At 40.5% G+C, this 16,381-nt stretch overlaps 1 protein-coding gene across 1 annotated transcript; it reads right to left on the bottom strand.

The window, feature by feature from the left end:
- Nucleotides 1–4,399: 4,399 nt before the first annotated feature.
- LOC311493166 (TNF receptor-associated factor 2-like) lies at nucleotides 4,400–13,846 on the bottom strand (the record flags this gene model as incomplete). The annotated part of the gene is made up of 9 exons (XM_084551727.1): nucleotides 4,400–5,672; nucleotides 6,708–6,856; nucleotides 6,940–7,117; nucleotides 7,355–7,840; nucleotides 9,323–9,397; nucleotides 9,533–9,607; nucleotides 10,926–11,087; nucleotides 13,150–13,248; nucleotides 13,676–13,846. Coding segments are annotated over 9 exons (1,614 nt in total), but the record flags the coding sequence as incomplete, so codon positions are not given.
- Between the last annotated feature and the right edge of the window lie 2,535 nt (nucleotides 13,847–16,381).

Raw genomic sequence — 16,381 nt, 5'->3', positions numbered from 1 at the left:
CAACACCTTGTGCTGCTCTCCATGATTTTTGAGTTGTTCCTAAACCGTTTTTGTGTGTGTGCCTGTGTCAGGCTGCATCCTGCTTGGGATGGCTCATGCAATGTTTCATCTGTCAGGTAAACAGTACCTTTTCTTTAACCTACATCTTCTGTTAATAGTTTTGCTTGTAGCAGTTGGATGGATTCCCAATCAGGTGTTTGTAAGGGTATGACATGTCATGTATTTAAGAGTCAAATGTGCATTCAAGCTCGCGGAGACCAAAACAAAGTTAAAATGGAAGCCCAAGACTTACCAAGTTATCAATCCCCCTAGTAAAGAACCAGAAAAGTATTGTTCTGGTCTAGACCAAAACAAAGTTAAAACGGCAGAATACCAGACTAATATTTACCAGGCTACCAGGGACATGACTTCCGGTGTTAAAGGTAATGTTACCCTGCAGATATGTAAATAAGTAACAGCCATTTCAGCTTGTTCTTACATCTGCCTTGACTGAAAAGTGGAGCGGATACACTAACTTAATATTGCTGTGTCTTTAAATTGGTTGTTGCATGTATTGTCTGATTAACTTCATATAAGCAAAGATCTATCAAGGTGTTATCACATATGACTAAAAATAAGTTCTCTACTTAGTAATGTCACTTTGTAATTTGTCCTTCCACTGTGACATGCAAGTTCCATGACAAACACTAATCCTGTGAACAGACAGGGCCCTGCTGCTTCGTGTGCATGCATTTGCAATGGGCGCCCCCATGTGGTAAAAGTTGATAAAAAAAAAGCTCCAACGTGCTGTGCATCAAATGTATACATGCCTGCAGAACGTTACAAAAATTGAGAGACATTTAACTTCTTTGCATAGAGGGCATCTTAAAACCTTTAATAAATTAAATACAAATATGGAACAAATTTCCTGTAGTACAAAGAGTTTACTAACACACGACGACGTGCTATCCACACAATGTAGCGGAGAGAACAACAAGAATGACCGGTGTCATTGCTACAGATGAAAGCTCTTCATCTTAATCTCAACATGGGCTTTAGAGAGCTCCACAAACAGAGAAATAGATATGTTAATCAAGATCAAACTCATCTGTTTCAGTCTGACGGTTCTCAAGTGCTATTTGAAATACACACATCAAACAACATTTGATTCTGTTGAAATAACAGTGAGGCAGTGTGGCATTTCCTACAAGTCACCATCCGACTCAGATGCAATGTCGTCCCCCGTCTGGAGTCTATTAAACAGGTCAAGCTACAATAGAAGCAGGGCAAAAAAAAACGACATGTACTGTATGCGTGTCCGTGTGTGTGACATTTAGTAGGCGGAAATGAAATGTGAAGCCCTTTTGTTATGGAATAATTGTGAAGTCCCGGCACACATCAGGCCACACGTTTGACAAGAAAGAGAAAAGATGAACACCGGAGTAGTGCAGCAAGGCTGCGTCTAAGAGCACGAATCTGCGCACACTGTAGGGGTGAGTAAACGTAGCAGCTAATTTATTTGAGGCTGCAGTCACACATGCAAAATGTAGTCCACACGATGTGCAACAATACCAACAAATTCAAGAGAATAAAATGTTTCTGGAACAAGAAAGCAAAAAGTTGCAACCTACTGAGGTCAGACTTTGGTGGCATCGTGTCACAATCAACCAAACAAACCAACGCATGCTTATAAACCGTCTCGGCATATAATGTTTTTTCTTCAATAAATACGATCTATTTATTATTTAGATATGTTTAACTTTCTCAGGCACACTTCAAACTTGAGCACACTTCCAAAAGGATTTCACACGCTCATGTGCTGTATATTATATTGATCATGGAATAATAAAAAATAAATAAAATGGTCTACAATATAAACCAGCGCTTGATATGTTTTCCTACTGAAACGTCTCGTGCACAGAGAGGTGTCAGCGCTCATTGAGAGGTTTAAAAACATGATGGATGTGTCTGGTTGAGGATGCCAAAAAAGCTGCATGTTCACGATGTTCTGACCTCATCTGCAATAAAATAACACCGTTGACATTCACTAGTTTCATGTATGCAAAACATTCTTAGTCACTTATCACATCTATCTAGTAAAGGGGTTTCATAAACGACGACAGTAAAAAATAATGATTTAAAAAAATACACTGCACAAATCAAGTTTCACATTTTGGTAAGTTTAAAACTCAAAAGTAAGCACATCCACAACTCAACAGGCTCATGGATCGATAAATAAAAAGGTAGAGGCACTTCTTTTTCCGTAAAAAAGAGTAGGTCAGTCAAAGCTGTGAGGAAACACAAAAGTAGGAGTGAATTACAACAACATCAACCGTCTCCTCTTTTGATACCTCAGCTCTGCTTCCATCCCAAAGCTCCAGCCTCTAAGCACGACCACATCCTGCACCCATATGGAAATATAACTTCTCGCTAAGTGTAACAGCCTTGATTTTTATCCACATTTAGTAGCATCCAGATAAATAATATTGACTAATAGCTGCTGTTAGTAACTCAAACGTGTCTAGAGTTGCAGACAGATTATGAGACAATGGCCCCACTGTGACGCTGACACAAGACACCCAGACTCAAAGGAACACAAAGTTACAAAGTGAAGTGTCCATGTTGTACGCACTCATCTTCGGTCTTTTTGTTGTCGCTTTGCTTCAGTCAGCGGTCACAGCACTTATTTGTCTCTCTGTAGTTGTTTTGTCTTGTTGTGATTGCATCTTCATGAGGTTATTTTGCATCCATGTGTGTCTTTGCAGTCATTTTGCGTCACATCACGTCATTTGTTTAAAATCTCATTGTGGTCATTTTGCATCTCTTGGTCTGTTTGTGGTTCTTTGCAGTCTTTTGATTGACTTTTGAGGTACTGTTCACACAGAAGACACTAACAAGCCAATGATTATCTTCCTGCTCTGGTAGCTGGACACCTCAATGGGCATCTCAGAATCACTAAGGGGTTAGCTTAGCTTACATGTGTTAGTCCTATTAGTGAAAGCATTACAGAAACCTTGTAAGTGTAAGAATATTTTTCCAATGAATCCCAAGTATCACAGATGCAGTAGCCAAAAGAGGTTATTCTGAAGCCTCAATCTCAAAGGCGTACAATGAACGGAGCCATCATGTTTCATAGCGGATATGAAGTTCCATTCACATAAGTTTCTCTCAGTTCACCATTGAACACTTCAATGGAACATTTCAACAAATACTGAAAAAAGCCAAAGTTTACAATCAAAAGCCATTTATAGAAATTATTAGTACTTGTATGCAAATATATGTTTATTTCTAATAAAATATGTCATATTTCCATTTGGGCAAATCAGCTCAACTACCATCGCTGTTAATGTTTCCCAGGCAAACAACCCAGAAACTGCTGAAAGCTACGGTGCATCTTCCACAGATCCAACATGGAACTAACACTGCAAGTAAGAGCGAACAAATGGAACAGAGCACACACACACACACGTACACAAAAACATTCACAACGGAAATACTGCACTCAGAATTCATGGAATTCAAGCAATGTCCACCACCACAAATGATTACTAATGAACACGGGACTCTAGAGTTGAAGGCATAGATGTTAAGAAACCGTAAACGAGTTTGAAATTCCAACCACACTACAAACCGTGTGCAAAGCTGAGCGATATTCTGAAGGCTATAAGGGCATCACACTGTTATTGGAACCTCACCTTTGTCAATGAAAATGAAAGAAAAAAAACAATAATAAAAAACTTAATCAGTCAACAAAATGTCAGGCTTTACATGGCAACGGTGAGCACAAGCGTCTAGACCGGCTTGATCTATTGCTTTTTCTGTAGACTGTTTAAGCTACATAGCTACGGTGTCACTGGTTGAAGGCTCATTATTTTCAGTTCGTAATATGACAGACTTTTATTTTTTTTTAAAGCTACACTAGCAGTATTTTGGTATTAATAGTGGGCTAAGCAACTATTTCCTCATGGTGATGCATGAAGACAGGATTATAACCAGACTCTACAGTTCCCTCAGCTCTGCAGAGCGTTTCAGCCTCTTTTAGCTAATAGTTTTGGTTATACAACCCTACTGATAAATCCACTGTACACTGCCTGCAGACACATGAAGTTGGCGAGTAACTGGTGAACACAGCAAAGCAGCTAACTAGCTATAAAATGAGAAAAAAGATTGTATTTGCTGGTGGAGACCAAAACAGAGTCTCAAGGGAAGAACAGTGGGCCTAGAGCTAGGCTGAAACACCAGCTCAATGATGCAATTATTGAGGGTCTGAAGTTATGATAGATAAGCTAGCTATATTAGTGGCTAATGAGTCTCAGTTATTTTGGCCCACAATTATAGACTACTACAGCAGGACCTATTTGCAGCATAAAACTTTTTTTTTTTTTTTTTTTTTTTTTTTTTAAATGAAGTCATATTTCTATGTAACCGAACATGATGAGCCTCATCTATGGTACAAGAATCCATAGCAAGATGACTGGACATTAGAGACGTAGTCATAGTTGTGTAGTTATTTCACAAGCAGTAAGTTCTACATAGGTCTTGGAATGTTTCTTCAAGTTAAAAAGCTCTTGGGGGCCATCTGGAGAGTTGGAAAATAATATGTTATCTGCCAAAATCTGGTAAAGATGTTAAATGGGTGCAATAGCGCGTGTTTTTGACTCAGTGTCACGGCTCGGTGCATGCAGTCGTACGGCGAACACGAGGTATAATGATGATGAGCGGAAACAAATTTCACAGGCGTAGGATCCACACGGAAAGGTTAAAGGGATAGTCGAGTTTATTTGAAGTTGAGCTGTACGAAGAGCTTACTCATAGTCAATGTATTACCCACCGTAGAAAGTGGTCGGCATACTCCCAGTTTGGAAAAGCAAAGCAATGGACTGCTGTGGAAATAGTCACCAGCAAAACCAGATAAACCAAACTATCCCTTTAAGCTCTAAACTATTATCAATTTAGCACTGCGCTATGCCACTCAAGCTGAGTGGATTCTGAGTCAGTCACACTTTCAAACAGCTTTGTGACAAAATTTGGGGCTAAGTGAATTATAGTATGCAGTATTTGGGTGTCTTAGTAACCAATGTGGCCATGAGGCACCTTGAGACATCTCCATAAGACTCTTTTTCACTCTGCGGCACCCGAAACTAAAGATTATACTGAACCATGAAAGTTGCGTACCGTTACACCCCTAGTATGTTATGGGAACTCCTCCAGTCGCTTTGGTAGGTAATCACTGACTGAAACCTCAGTTTGACTGGTAAAACTGTAACAATGGCTAAAGAAGTTCTGAAAACCAACATCCACTGCAGCCAGTAGTCAATGTTCTGGTCTTGAATATTGCCGCCAACATATCGAAACCGAAAGAACTAGACAAACCCTAAAGAGAAATGCCAGTTACTCGTGACAGAAAGGCCTGCTGACTCAAACAGGTTAGTAGCAACAAAAGGCAAGGTTGGATTTATGCCCTCGACTTTTATCTAGAGCCCGGTGAGGTCAACAATGGCCTTGATGAAGATCGTGTCGTCGCGTATGTAGGAGTTTTTAGAGTCCAGCTTGGAGAGGGGACAGAAGAGCGGGCAGCCGCTGGCGATGTTCATATCACTGACAGGCCTCTGGAATGACGAGGACGAGATGTCGGGCCGGAAGGCATCAATTATGTGCTCCCTGTTGTTCTGGTCGAGCAGCATGAGGGTGACCTGGGTACAGACGGTACAAGTGCGGCCTTATATCTGCTCTGACTGGAAAACTGGAACTGACCCCCTAATGCAGTTCCACGATTAGAGTAACAATTTAGCGCACTGCTAATAGTATGATTAACTATTTAAATTGATCAGAAAAGGTAAAATTATCCAATTACACTGGTGCAAAAAAAATTAATAAAAAATATCAATATTTCAATACTTAAGTCACCAGAGAATGACAGTTATAGCATCTTTAAATTGTGGGAGGGGTTTAGTGACAGAAGGGGTAAAGTAATATGGAACTTTACGGGGGTTTAGACTGGTGACTTCCACCCGTACCTTATCTTCTTGTTTTGTTGCATCAGGGAGCGAGGATAATCCCTCACACATGCAAGTAGGCGGACTCCAGTACATGAGCACAAATTCACTGAGCTACACCAGACTGATTTAGTGTGTGTTCATTCTAGAGTGGGTCAAATCTTAAATGCAAGCGTGAGCAAGTCATGTCCTTTTAAGAAAGGTGGCCATACCTTTGTATAACGTAGGTCAGCCGTTGTAAAAAGTAGGAAGTTCTAAGGTGTAAGAAACTACTTTACCAGCTTATAGTCATTGACACTGCGGCTCTGTGCTTTGGTGATTAAGGTCACTGTAGTCAGCCAAATTAAGAAAGGAAACAAGGCCCAGTTCATGCAACATTTAAAAGTTTCTCTGCTTTGCCCTCATCACTGCAGATTTGGTTAACACAATAACGGCTACTGGATAACGAGAAAGGCTAGAGTAAAGACCCTTAGTCCAACATTATTTGGAGCCTTTTTTTTTTTTAAGTCATTGTTGTAAGATGACAAATTCAACTCGATTGACAATATTTGTACAGCCCTACCTGTTATAAGTATTTCAGTGTGCTTAACACAGTAATAATGGGCATTACATAAAACTAAATGGAGCACACCATTGGTCATATTGGCCCTATTGGTTTTATTTATGTTAAGTTGTTGAAAGTAATTACTATTGTAGAGTAGCATTACTTTATCTAATTCTAATGTTTTTTACCTTCTGATTAAAAGGCCACTTGAGGAGTGCGTCGCTGTGTCCTCTCATCACCACAAAGAACAGAGACAAGTGTGTGCCGCGGCCCGTCCCGTCTCCATTCAGGTAGATCCGCAGGCACATCTTGTAGCCGTATTTACTGGTATAAAAGGCTGGAAAACACAACAAGTGTCATGATGCCCGTTGTCCCAGGCAAGAAGCAGAAATCTTTAGCCAGACATTGATCGTTTGTTACCAGGAGAGAACATCGCAGGGGCGCGGCCAGCCACGGCATCCTGCCTCTTCTTGGTGAAGTCAGAGATCTTCCAGACAAAGATGCCGTCGTACGTGGCTGCAGACATCTCCCTCATTTTCCCCTCCATCTCCACGATGGACAGATCCCTCAGACTCACTGTCCTCTCCAGCTGACGAACCTGCAGTGCGGTAAAAGAGATTTTATATCATAGAATAATAATGCAACAATGTACAAAATATCTTTATTACAAGATGTTTTGCAAATGGTTTGTAAATTAACGATTCCCTCTAGTGTTTATTTTAGTTTAGTTGTGTGAAGAGAACTTGAAGAGAACTTGCAAAGTAAGAATTTCCGTGCTCAGTGTAACCTTTGTCGTGTATATGTCAATAAACTTATTGAATCTTGAATCTGTCACCTTGTTGTTGAGGATCTCAATTTTGTCCTGGTCTAGTCGGTGCTGGCGGTTATAGGCCTCCATGGTGGTGCAGGAGCGCTCCATCTCTCTATTGAGAACACAGACGATGTTTTCGAACGTGCTCACTTTGAGCTCCAGCTCCTGGCAGCGCCGGCTCAGCTCAGCCACCTTGGTCTTTTCACTCTGGAGCTGCAGCTCCAGTGCGGCTCCCACAGCGCTGGGCAGCGGCGTGAAGGAGGTGGCCAGTGTAGGGGGAGCGCACGCACCCTGCACGGGAGCTGCACCAACCCCACCGAACTGACTCATCTTCAACTCCAGGTCCCTAAGAGACTGGTGAAGCTCCTGCAGCTTCTGACTGGCCACCTCCAGGCTCTGGGGTTGCAGGCTCTCCAGACTCACCTTGATGCCCATGATGAAATGCAGAAGCAGATTGAGGTGTTCATACGAACACTGCCGCTCATGGTCATGGATCTTTTCTTTCTCAACCTTGGAGTCAAAGAAAAATACAAGCAGGAACACATTTAGAAACAAAAAACCCTCATCCTTGATGATGTATGATGTGTCCAAGTGAAATACTGCTATAGAAGAACTGAAGAAGCTACTCGGATGAGTGGTGAAACGTCTTCTCAAAAAAAAAAAAAACTCTACAAGTCCAGTTGCCTTTTTTAACCTTTGTTGGATATAGAAGAAACTAGTACAAGCATGCAGCAAAGAAAATGATTGAGAGAATTGACAAATACAAAGCATCCACATCTGCATTTTTTCATGTTTTAGAATTTAACCTCACTGAGACAAAACAAAAAAAGAAATGTTTGATGATAAAGTGAATTAATAGGGGAAAGACACAAGAAAATATGATACTAGTATAATATCAAAGTTATAACTTGAGTGCAAAAAGAACAAAAATACAACAACCAACATCTAGCCTACTGTTAATGCTGGCATCTGATTTGAATTTAGTTTCTGCTTTAACCTTTTAATGAAAATGTACACTACTAAGTCATAACATTACAGCCACTCAATAATGGTACAAATCCTACAGATTTATCTATTTAACATTTCAACATATCAAGGATTAAAGACCTAGAAAGTGAAACAAAGACTAAATGATTACACCCAAATGACTCAGCTGCTCCTAGTCAACAGTGATAAATAACTACTTTACATATGTAAATAACTGACTGTATTCTGAGGTGGGAAGAACCTTTAGTTGGCCACAATGAGTGGGGGATGCACTGAACAGGTATGATCCTTGACTATTCACATTGTGCACAACTCTCTACCAGACTGACTCCCCTCAGTAAACCCAGTTGTCACTGCAAACTCTCACTGCACCTCATCTGAATCCCTTGTTGTATTGTGGATAGTGTAAATAGTGTAAATTTTGATAAGGAAAACAAAGGTATAAAGTAGGAAAAATACATTTCCCTTGTGCATCTAGAGGGGACATAGGTTGATAAATAGTGATGTGAAGGAGTGAATCCTGCAATCAAATGCATGTCTCATATCTGTACTAAATGGTATTCAGTGTTACTTTCACTCTTCCTGTTGATCTAAAAAAAAAAAAAAAAAAAAAAAACAATTGCATGTGCATGAAAAAGTTAGGTGAATACTTTATATAGACATGTGCAAATGTGCAAACATGGGCATCATAATCAACCACATAGTATTAGTTCACAGGCATACAGCAACCAACTCTGTAATAACTGCTGAATAATGCAATACCTTGGCAGTTTTCCTCTAAATGGATCAAACGGTAAATAAAACCCCTGCATATTTTCTAATATGAAGCAGGGAAAATCAAGTTATTTGTTCAAATATTATCCTGGAAATTGATTTACTTTGTCTCTTGTTCCATCCACTATGTGTTAGACGTAGTCTTATTTTGCCAAGTTATTAAATGATCCAGTAGTTGAGAAATTAGCCACTGATACACACTGCAAATTATGACAAAAAATGTCTACTTACAGACGTATCGCAGCCAACAACATGAAATCTGCATGGTGCTTTAAATTTACTGCAGAACTTAATATGGTCCACATACTGCAAAACAAAAAGATGAAAGAAGCTAATGATCTAAGGTGTATGTTGTAGAATTAGAGCCTTACATATATAATGGTAAATGGGATCAATCTGACAGAATTATGAAAAAAATAAATCACTTAAATGGTTGAATACCTTTTCTCTGGGGATCTTTTTCTTGGCGCAACCTTCACATATCATCGGGTACTTTGGACAGATTTCATCGTGAGCCTAAAACAACAAGTAAAGATATATCACAATTAATTCACTTCTGTTTCATTTCTTTTAAATCATGCAATGCAACTTCTTGAGGTGTACCACTAATATGTGATAAACCAGTTTAAATTTGTGGTTCCCTCACAAGCTTTTCAACATATCTCACATCCTACATCAAAAACGCCATAACATTACGACCACTGACAGGTGACATGAATAACACAGATTATGTCGTAATCATGGCACCAGTCAGGGGATTAATTATTGACTGAGATAATAGTGAATATATAAAAGCACGTTTAACAAAGTGATCTCACGATAAAAAACACTGAACACATTTTTCACACAGCTATATTCTTATTTTAAGTTGATGTGCGGAAGGATTTGAGCATCTCTGACAAGGGCCAAATTGCGATGGCTAGAAGACTGACTAGAAAGTTCATGTTGATTCTGAAAGAAAGGATTGCTCTTTATGGGGCTGTGCAGCCGCAAGTCAGTCGAGGTGACCGTGATGACCCCTGTTCACTGCCGAATGCACCTATAATGGGCATGTGAACACCAAAACTAGACCACGAAGAAATGGATGAAGGTGACTTGAGCTGATGAATCACATTTTCATATCATATGGACAGGTGCATGTGCATCACTTACCTGGGGAACATACGGCACCAGGATGCAAGAATACCCCATTACCATTGCAATGGGTGCGTGCTTAGTCTGCAACAATATTCAGGTGGTGGTACAAATTAATGTAACATCAAGATAAATGCCAGGACCCAGGTTTCCCAGAAGAACCTTACAAGTTATTCACTTGAGGTTGGCGGTTTGGGGGTATAAATAGGATGCTGCTATAGAGTTAGTGAGTTCTGCTGTGGAGAAAACTTCATTTCAAAGCAAGCATCTTTTTCCATGATTTAGAGATGTGTGCAACAGACTTCAGAGATCAAGATGTAGTTGTCAAGTCTCTACCAATGTGAAACTAAAAATAGACACACTGCGCCTGTGCGTTCAGATTGAGTTCTGACTCAGAGGATGAGCATCAAATTTGACCTAAATGTAGATAGTAGGTGTTAGTACGTATAATACGTATGGATGGCCGTGAGATATACCTGAATGCTGAGGAAAAGCTTATAAAGCGATTAAAAGTGATTCCTGAATGTACAATATTTTGTCACAGACATTTAAAAGCATTTGTTTAACATAGCATAAATATAGATTAAATGGCCCTGCTGGGATTTTACATATCGGTGAACTCTTCAGTCAAGACAAACACAAGCACAAAACATGAAAACATGAACAATGTTGGATTGTAATAAACCGAGAGAAGCCTGACCTTGATGTTCTTTAACAGGAAGGGTTCCTTGCAGTATTTGCAGTTAAGCGTCCTCTCTGGACATTCTCTCTCGTTGTGGCGTTCCTGTTCGTTGGCTCTCATCAGCTCTTTACAGGAAGGACACAGGATGATCATGAAGTCACAGTTGCCCTCGTGGCTAGCCTGCAGTTGACAAACAAGATAGATTTTTTGTATAAAGTGCGATTATACAGTGAGTGTGGAAATGCCGTTGACTTGATAAGGGCGCCCACTGTATACTGTGTCAGGTATATATAGATTTATACTGTATATACACTGCTCAAAAAAGTAAAGGCTTAAAGGCTTTGAAAACACATCAGATCAGTAGTTTGCATGGCCCCCATGAGCTTGTATGCATGCCTGACAATGTCGTTGCTTAATGAGACTGCAGCTGGTGTCCTGGTGTCCTCCCAGATCTGGACCAGGGTATCATTGAGCTCCTGGACAGTCTGAGGTGCAACCTGGTAGAGGGTGATGGACGGAAACATAATGTAACAGAGGTATTCTATTGGATTTAGGTCAGGTGAGCGTAGGGATCAGTCAGTGGTATCAATTCCTTCATCCTCCAGGAACTACCTGCATACTGTCGCCACATGAGGCGCCAGGAGGAACCCAGGACCCACTGCAAAAGCGTAGGGTCTGACAATGGGTCCAAGGATTTCATCCCGATACCTAATGGCAGTCAGGGTGCTGTTGTCTAGCCTGTAGAGGTCTGTGTGTCTCTCCATGGATATTCCTCCCCAGACCATCACTGACCCACCACCAAACGGGTCATGCTGATTACAGGCAGCATAACGTTCTCCGCGGCTTCTCCAGCCCTTTCACGTCTGTCACGTGTGCACAAGACGGCGATGTTGGACTTGCCAATTCTGGTGTTCTATGGCAAATGCCAATCGAGCTCCAGGTGTCGGGCAGTGATTACAGGGCCCCCTAGAGGACATCGGGCCCTCATGAAGTCTGTTTCTGGTTGTTTACTCAGAGACATTCAAACCAGTGGTCTGCTGGAAGTCATTTCATAGGGCTATGGAAGTTCTGTTCCTCCTTGCATAAAGGAGCAGATACTGGTCCTGCTGATGGGTTGAGGTCCTTTTGTGGCCCTGTCCAGCTCTCCTAGGGTAACTCTCCCCTGGAATCTCCTTCATGCTCTTGAGAATGTGCTAAGCGACACAGCAAACCTCTGTAGGGTTCAGGTACCGCCTCATGCTACTAGTAGTGACACTGACCCTAGCCAAATGCAAAACCAGTGAAGAAAGGATGTCAGAAAAGATGATGAGGGAAGAAATGTCAGTGGCCTCCATCTGTAAAACCATTCCTGTGTTGGGGTTCATGCCATTGTTGCCACTCTAGTTCACCTGTTGTTAATTTCATTAACACCAAAGCAGCTGAAACTGATTAACAACCTCCTCTGCTACTGAACTGACCTGATCAATATCACATTAGTTTAATTGACTTGATGCTGTACTCTGATTAAAAAGTGTTCCTTCATTTTTTTGTTCGGTGTATAAGGATGTATCTAAAACTTTGAATGACATCCCTCAAGTTGATATCTTTATTATTCACACTGAGATGGTGATGAAATGAAATAGAAAATTTGACGTATTAGAACAATATATAAAACACACGAAGAAGAAAAATGCGAAAGTAGCACTGGTGATGAAATTTAATCAAACGTTAGAAGGATTAACTACAATTCTAATAATGCTAGTTGAAGCTTGCGACGTTTGAGAAGGTGAAACTCTTTGCTTTGACAAACCTGCAAATTGAATCTGCATGGTTTTGTCTGGTCTTTAAAAACACAAGTAATCTTAGCTGATTTTCATCCTTCCAGCTGCACAAGGCTATTTCCAAACACTAGTCTATATCCAAGTAATGATCTAAATGCAGTTTCCTATAGATTTATATTGATTACACTTGTAATTTATCTTAACTGAATACCTCCTTCATAAAGTTTTGCATAGCTATGTATCAAAATGTTGGACCAAGAGGAGAAATAAAAAACGTGTTCTTATATCTGTTTATTTTCCATTGGTGGATAGCTGCTTGTTTCCTACCGTGTGTGTTTTTTTATATGTGGATGATGTCAATGTGTTGTACTGATAGATGCCTAGGAATGAAGGAACGTATAGCTATTGTTGACTTATGTGTCTATAATTACTTGGGTGACATAAACATCCTGACTAAAAAATGAATTCCTTCACTCATTCACCTCAAATTCTTTGACCGTTCCCGTCCATGTGCATCCTTCATTGGGACACACAGCCGCCAGGGCCTCCACTTCTCTCCGAGCTGCATTGTCTGGGAAAGCCTAGATGGAAACATGGAGGTTGTTGTCAGCGTGGTCTGGTTTGAGTCTTCAGTTACAGTCTGAAGTGTAGTGTTACGAGCGCTCTGCATCAGTTTACTGATGGCCAGGATGCTCAGTTTTCTCTCCTGGCTCTAATTTCTCCCACACATGGTCACGGCAAAACACGACTTTGCAGCTCAATCTAATGTCAGTGCTGCCAAGAATTACAGAGCTTATTACAAGTTTTTATTGTCTTGCATCTACACTGCAGCACACAATCACTCAGGACTCTGGGGTTTTGTTTTTTGGCTCTAATCACCTGCAAGCCAAAAATACCAAACCTGGCAGAACTCTACTCTTAATGACTCATAACACTAACAAACCAGGGGGCTAAGTACACGCTAATGTTTTATTGAATGTAACTGAGGTATGGTGAAAATGTACTTACACCACCTTGCTTGAGAATGGAGGTGGGTTCCTCAAACAAGTCTTCTTTGATGCATGCACTGCATTTCTGCGGTCCAGAACTTAAAGAGAGGAAAAACACATGAGGATACTGTGGTGTTGTTAAACCACCATTTACACTTGTATGACAATATACATACGTGATATTGCCATAATTAAAATGCCATTAGATCAGGCTTGACTCTTTGGACTGTTGACAGAGCAACACTGATCATTAGAAAATATCAGTTTTGGCTCTGAGAAATGACAAAGATGGCCACTCTACAGTCTAGAGTAAGATTTCATTAAATGTGCAGTAATTTCCTGGCTGTAATACACACCGATCAACCACAACATTATGAGCAACTGGTCAAGTGTCTTGATGTCGTGGCACCTGTCAATAGATGGAAAGTATTATGCAGCAAGTAAACATTTTGTCCTCAATGTTGATGCTAGAAACAGGAAAAATAAGCAGCTGGAAGGATTTGAGCAATTCTAACAAAGGCCAAATTGAGATGGCTCCAAAACTGCAGATCTTGTGGGGTGTTCACGGTCTGCAGTGATCGGTATCAAAACTGGTCCAAAGATGGAACAGCGGTGAACCAGTAACAGGGTCGTGGGCGGCCGAGCTCATTGATGCACGTGGGGTGCCTACTGGAGCTTAAGTTACTGAAAAGTTTAATGCTGGTTCTGCTAGAAAGGTGTCAGAACAACCAGTGCATCACAGTTTGTTTTGCCACAGACCAGTCAGGTGTCCATACTGACCCATTCCAGGTCCCAGCTTTTCTTGAGGAGCATTAAATCCAAGGAGATAATCAATGTTATGCAATTCACAAGCTGGTGATCGTCATTTTATGGCTGATGGTGTATATATGATTGGGGTGTTATGTTAAAATCTGTGACCTAAATAATTTCCGATTGTTCATGATGGCTGCTCTCCAAAAAACTACACTATAACTATTACCATAAAGAATTAAGACAGGTTTATTTTTCCAGTAGCAACAACAAATAAATAAATAATCCCCTAAAATACAAACTAATAAATAAATAAAAAAAGTCTGTCTCCATCATCACACACATGCGCACTGCAAGAAAAGAAAATCGGTGATCTCACTACCAAGCTTCATCTCACTGCGCCCTTTTATCCAAAACGGACAATAATGTACGGGAATTTTTGAATGTGTTTCTGTATCAGAGTAAAAAAACGAAATCTTAATATGAACAAAATAAAAGTAATTAATATGCTGCCATTGTTCTTACTGCTGTTATTTTAAAACAGGGAAAACTAGTAAGAAAAGTAGTAGTAATATATAGGTTGCATAAATCCTTTTCACCACAGTTCGCGTTATTTACCATATGGATAAAGGTCACCCGAAACCCCGATATGAAATGTCAGGTTTTATGCTTTTTCGCTTATGTACAAAAGATTAACACCGAAAGGGACATAAAAAGTCCAAACTTTAACAATAAGAGCATCTCTCACTTAATTCGGCATACATATTGACATGATAGTAACACGGTGTCAGGTTCAACTTCGTGAAATGTACAGGTAAACCTCAACGGAGAGGACACCTGGCCAGCCCATCACCAGAGCGACAAGTTGAGATTTATTTTTTTCGGATAAAGTAGCCACTGATTTAAAACCTCTAAGCTCCATTTTTATCTTAATTGTTTAGTCGTATGCAGCGCTACTTGTGACAATAAGCGAGGCTAAATTTGTAAGATATTTCAATTGGGGTTGGTGGTAAGCACTGGACGCTCATATGGGGCTACACACGTCTAGCTTAGCCTGCTAGCAACCATGACACCACTCACCTCACAATTTTGTTGAAACAGAACGAACAAAAGCGGTGTCCGCATTGGGCTTGCAAAGGCCTTCTCAGGATTTTCTGACACGAGTTGCACAAGTGCTTGTCTTCGAGGCTGTTGGCCAAAATTTTCTTTGGGAAGCCAGGTTTGTTTCCTTCCAGGGAAGATGGTGGAGACGGCTCCTGTGCAGCCATTATTCCCCTTGAACAATATATCGGGGGGTACTCAGCGGGGTGTGTTCAAGATAGCAAACACAGCTGAATGTATTTTTAGAAATAAGCGCCAGCAGCGACTCATTGCTTCTTTAGCGATTTATTAAAGCGTGCAAACACCTGCTTATGTTACAAACCCATGACGATATACGCTCCTCGATGTGAACAGACTAACAGGAGCAGGCGTTTTCATGTGATAAAAGTGACAGCTGAAGATGCTGTGATCAGCTGCAGGTTATTACGTCTGCCGCTAGGGGTCGCAAGCTCGGGAGAAGAGCATCTAGGCCGAGCATCATCAGGAAGCAGGCTGCGACAATATAGATTGGACCGTAAGAGCCACCGCAAGCTGGCTGCACTTAAACTCGGAGGTAGTGTCGCTGTGTTTTCAAAATAGAATAAAAATAATTGTATTCACCCATAATTGGATGTGCAGAATAGAAAATTTCTTCATGCTATATAACTTCTTATTCAATAAAATTGTATTCGTATGGCATCAATCTAAATATGATACAAACAAGAGCACAAGATATAAGCATGTTACATGAACTATTGATCATGGACTAGTATTCAAAAGATTAATTGTAGAAATGTTTAGTGAGTGTACATAGTTCTGAAGTAACTATTAACGGAATAAACAAGAGCACTGGGGCATCAAACTGTTAGCAGCAATAGTAGTTCTTTTACAAGTT

The sequence above is a fragment of the Chelon labrosus genome, assembly GCF_963514085.1.
Source record: "Chelon labrosus genome assembly, chromosome: 9".
Taxonomy (NCBI): Eukaryota; Metazoa; Chordata; class Actinopteri; order Mugiliformes; family Mugilidae; genus Chelon; species Chelon labrosus.
This window is presented reverse-complemented; position numbering and strand designations above follow the sequence as displayed.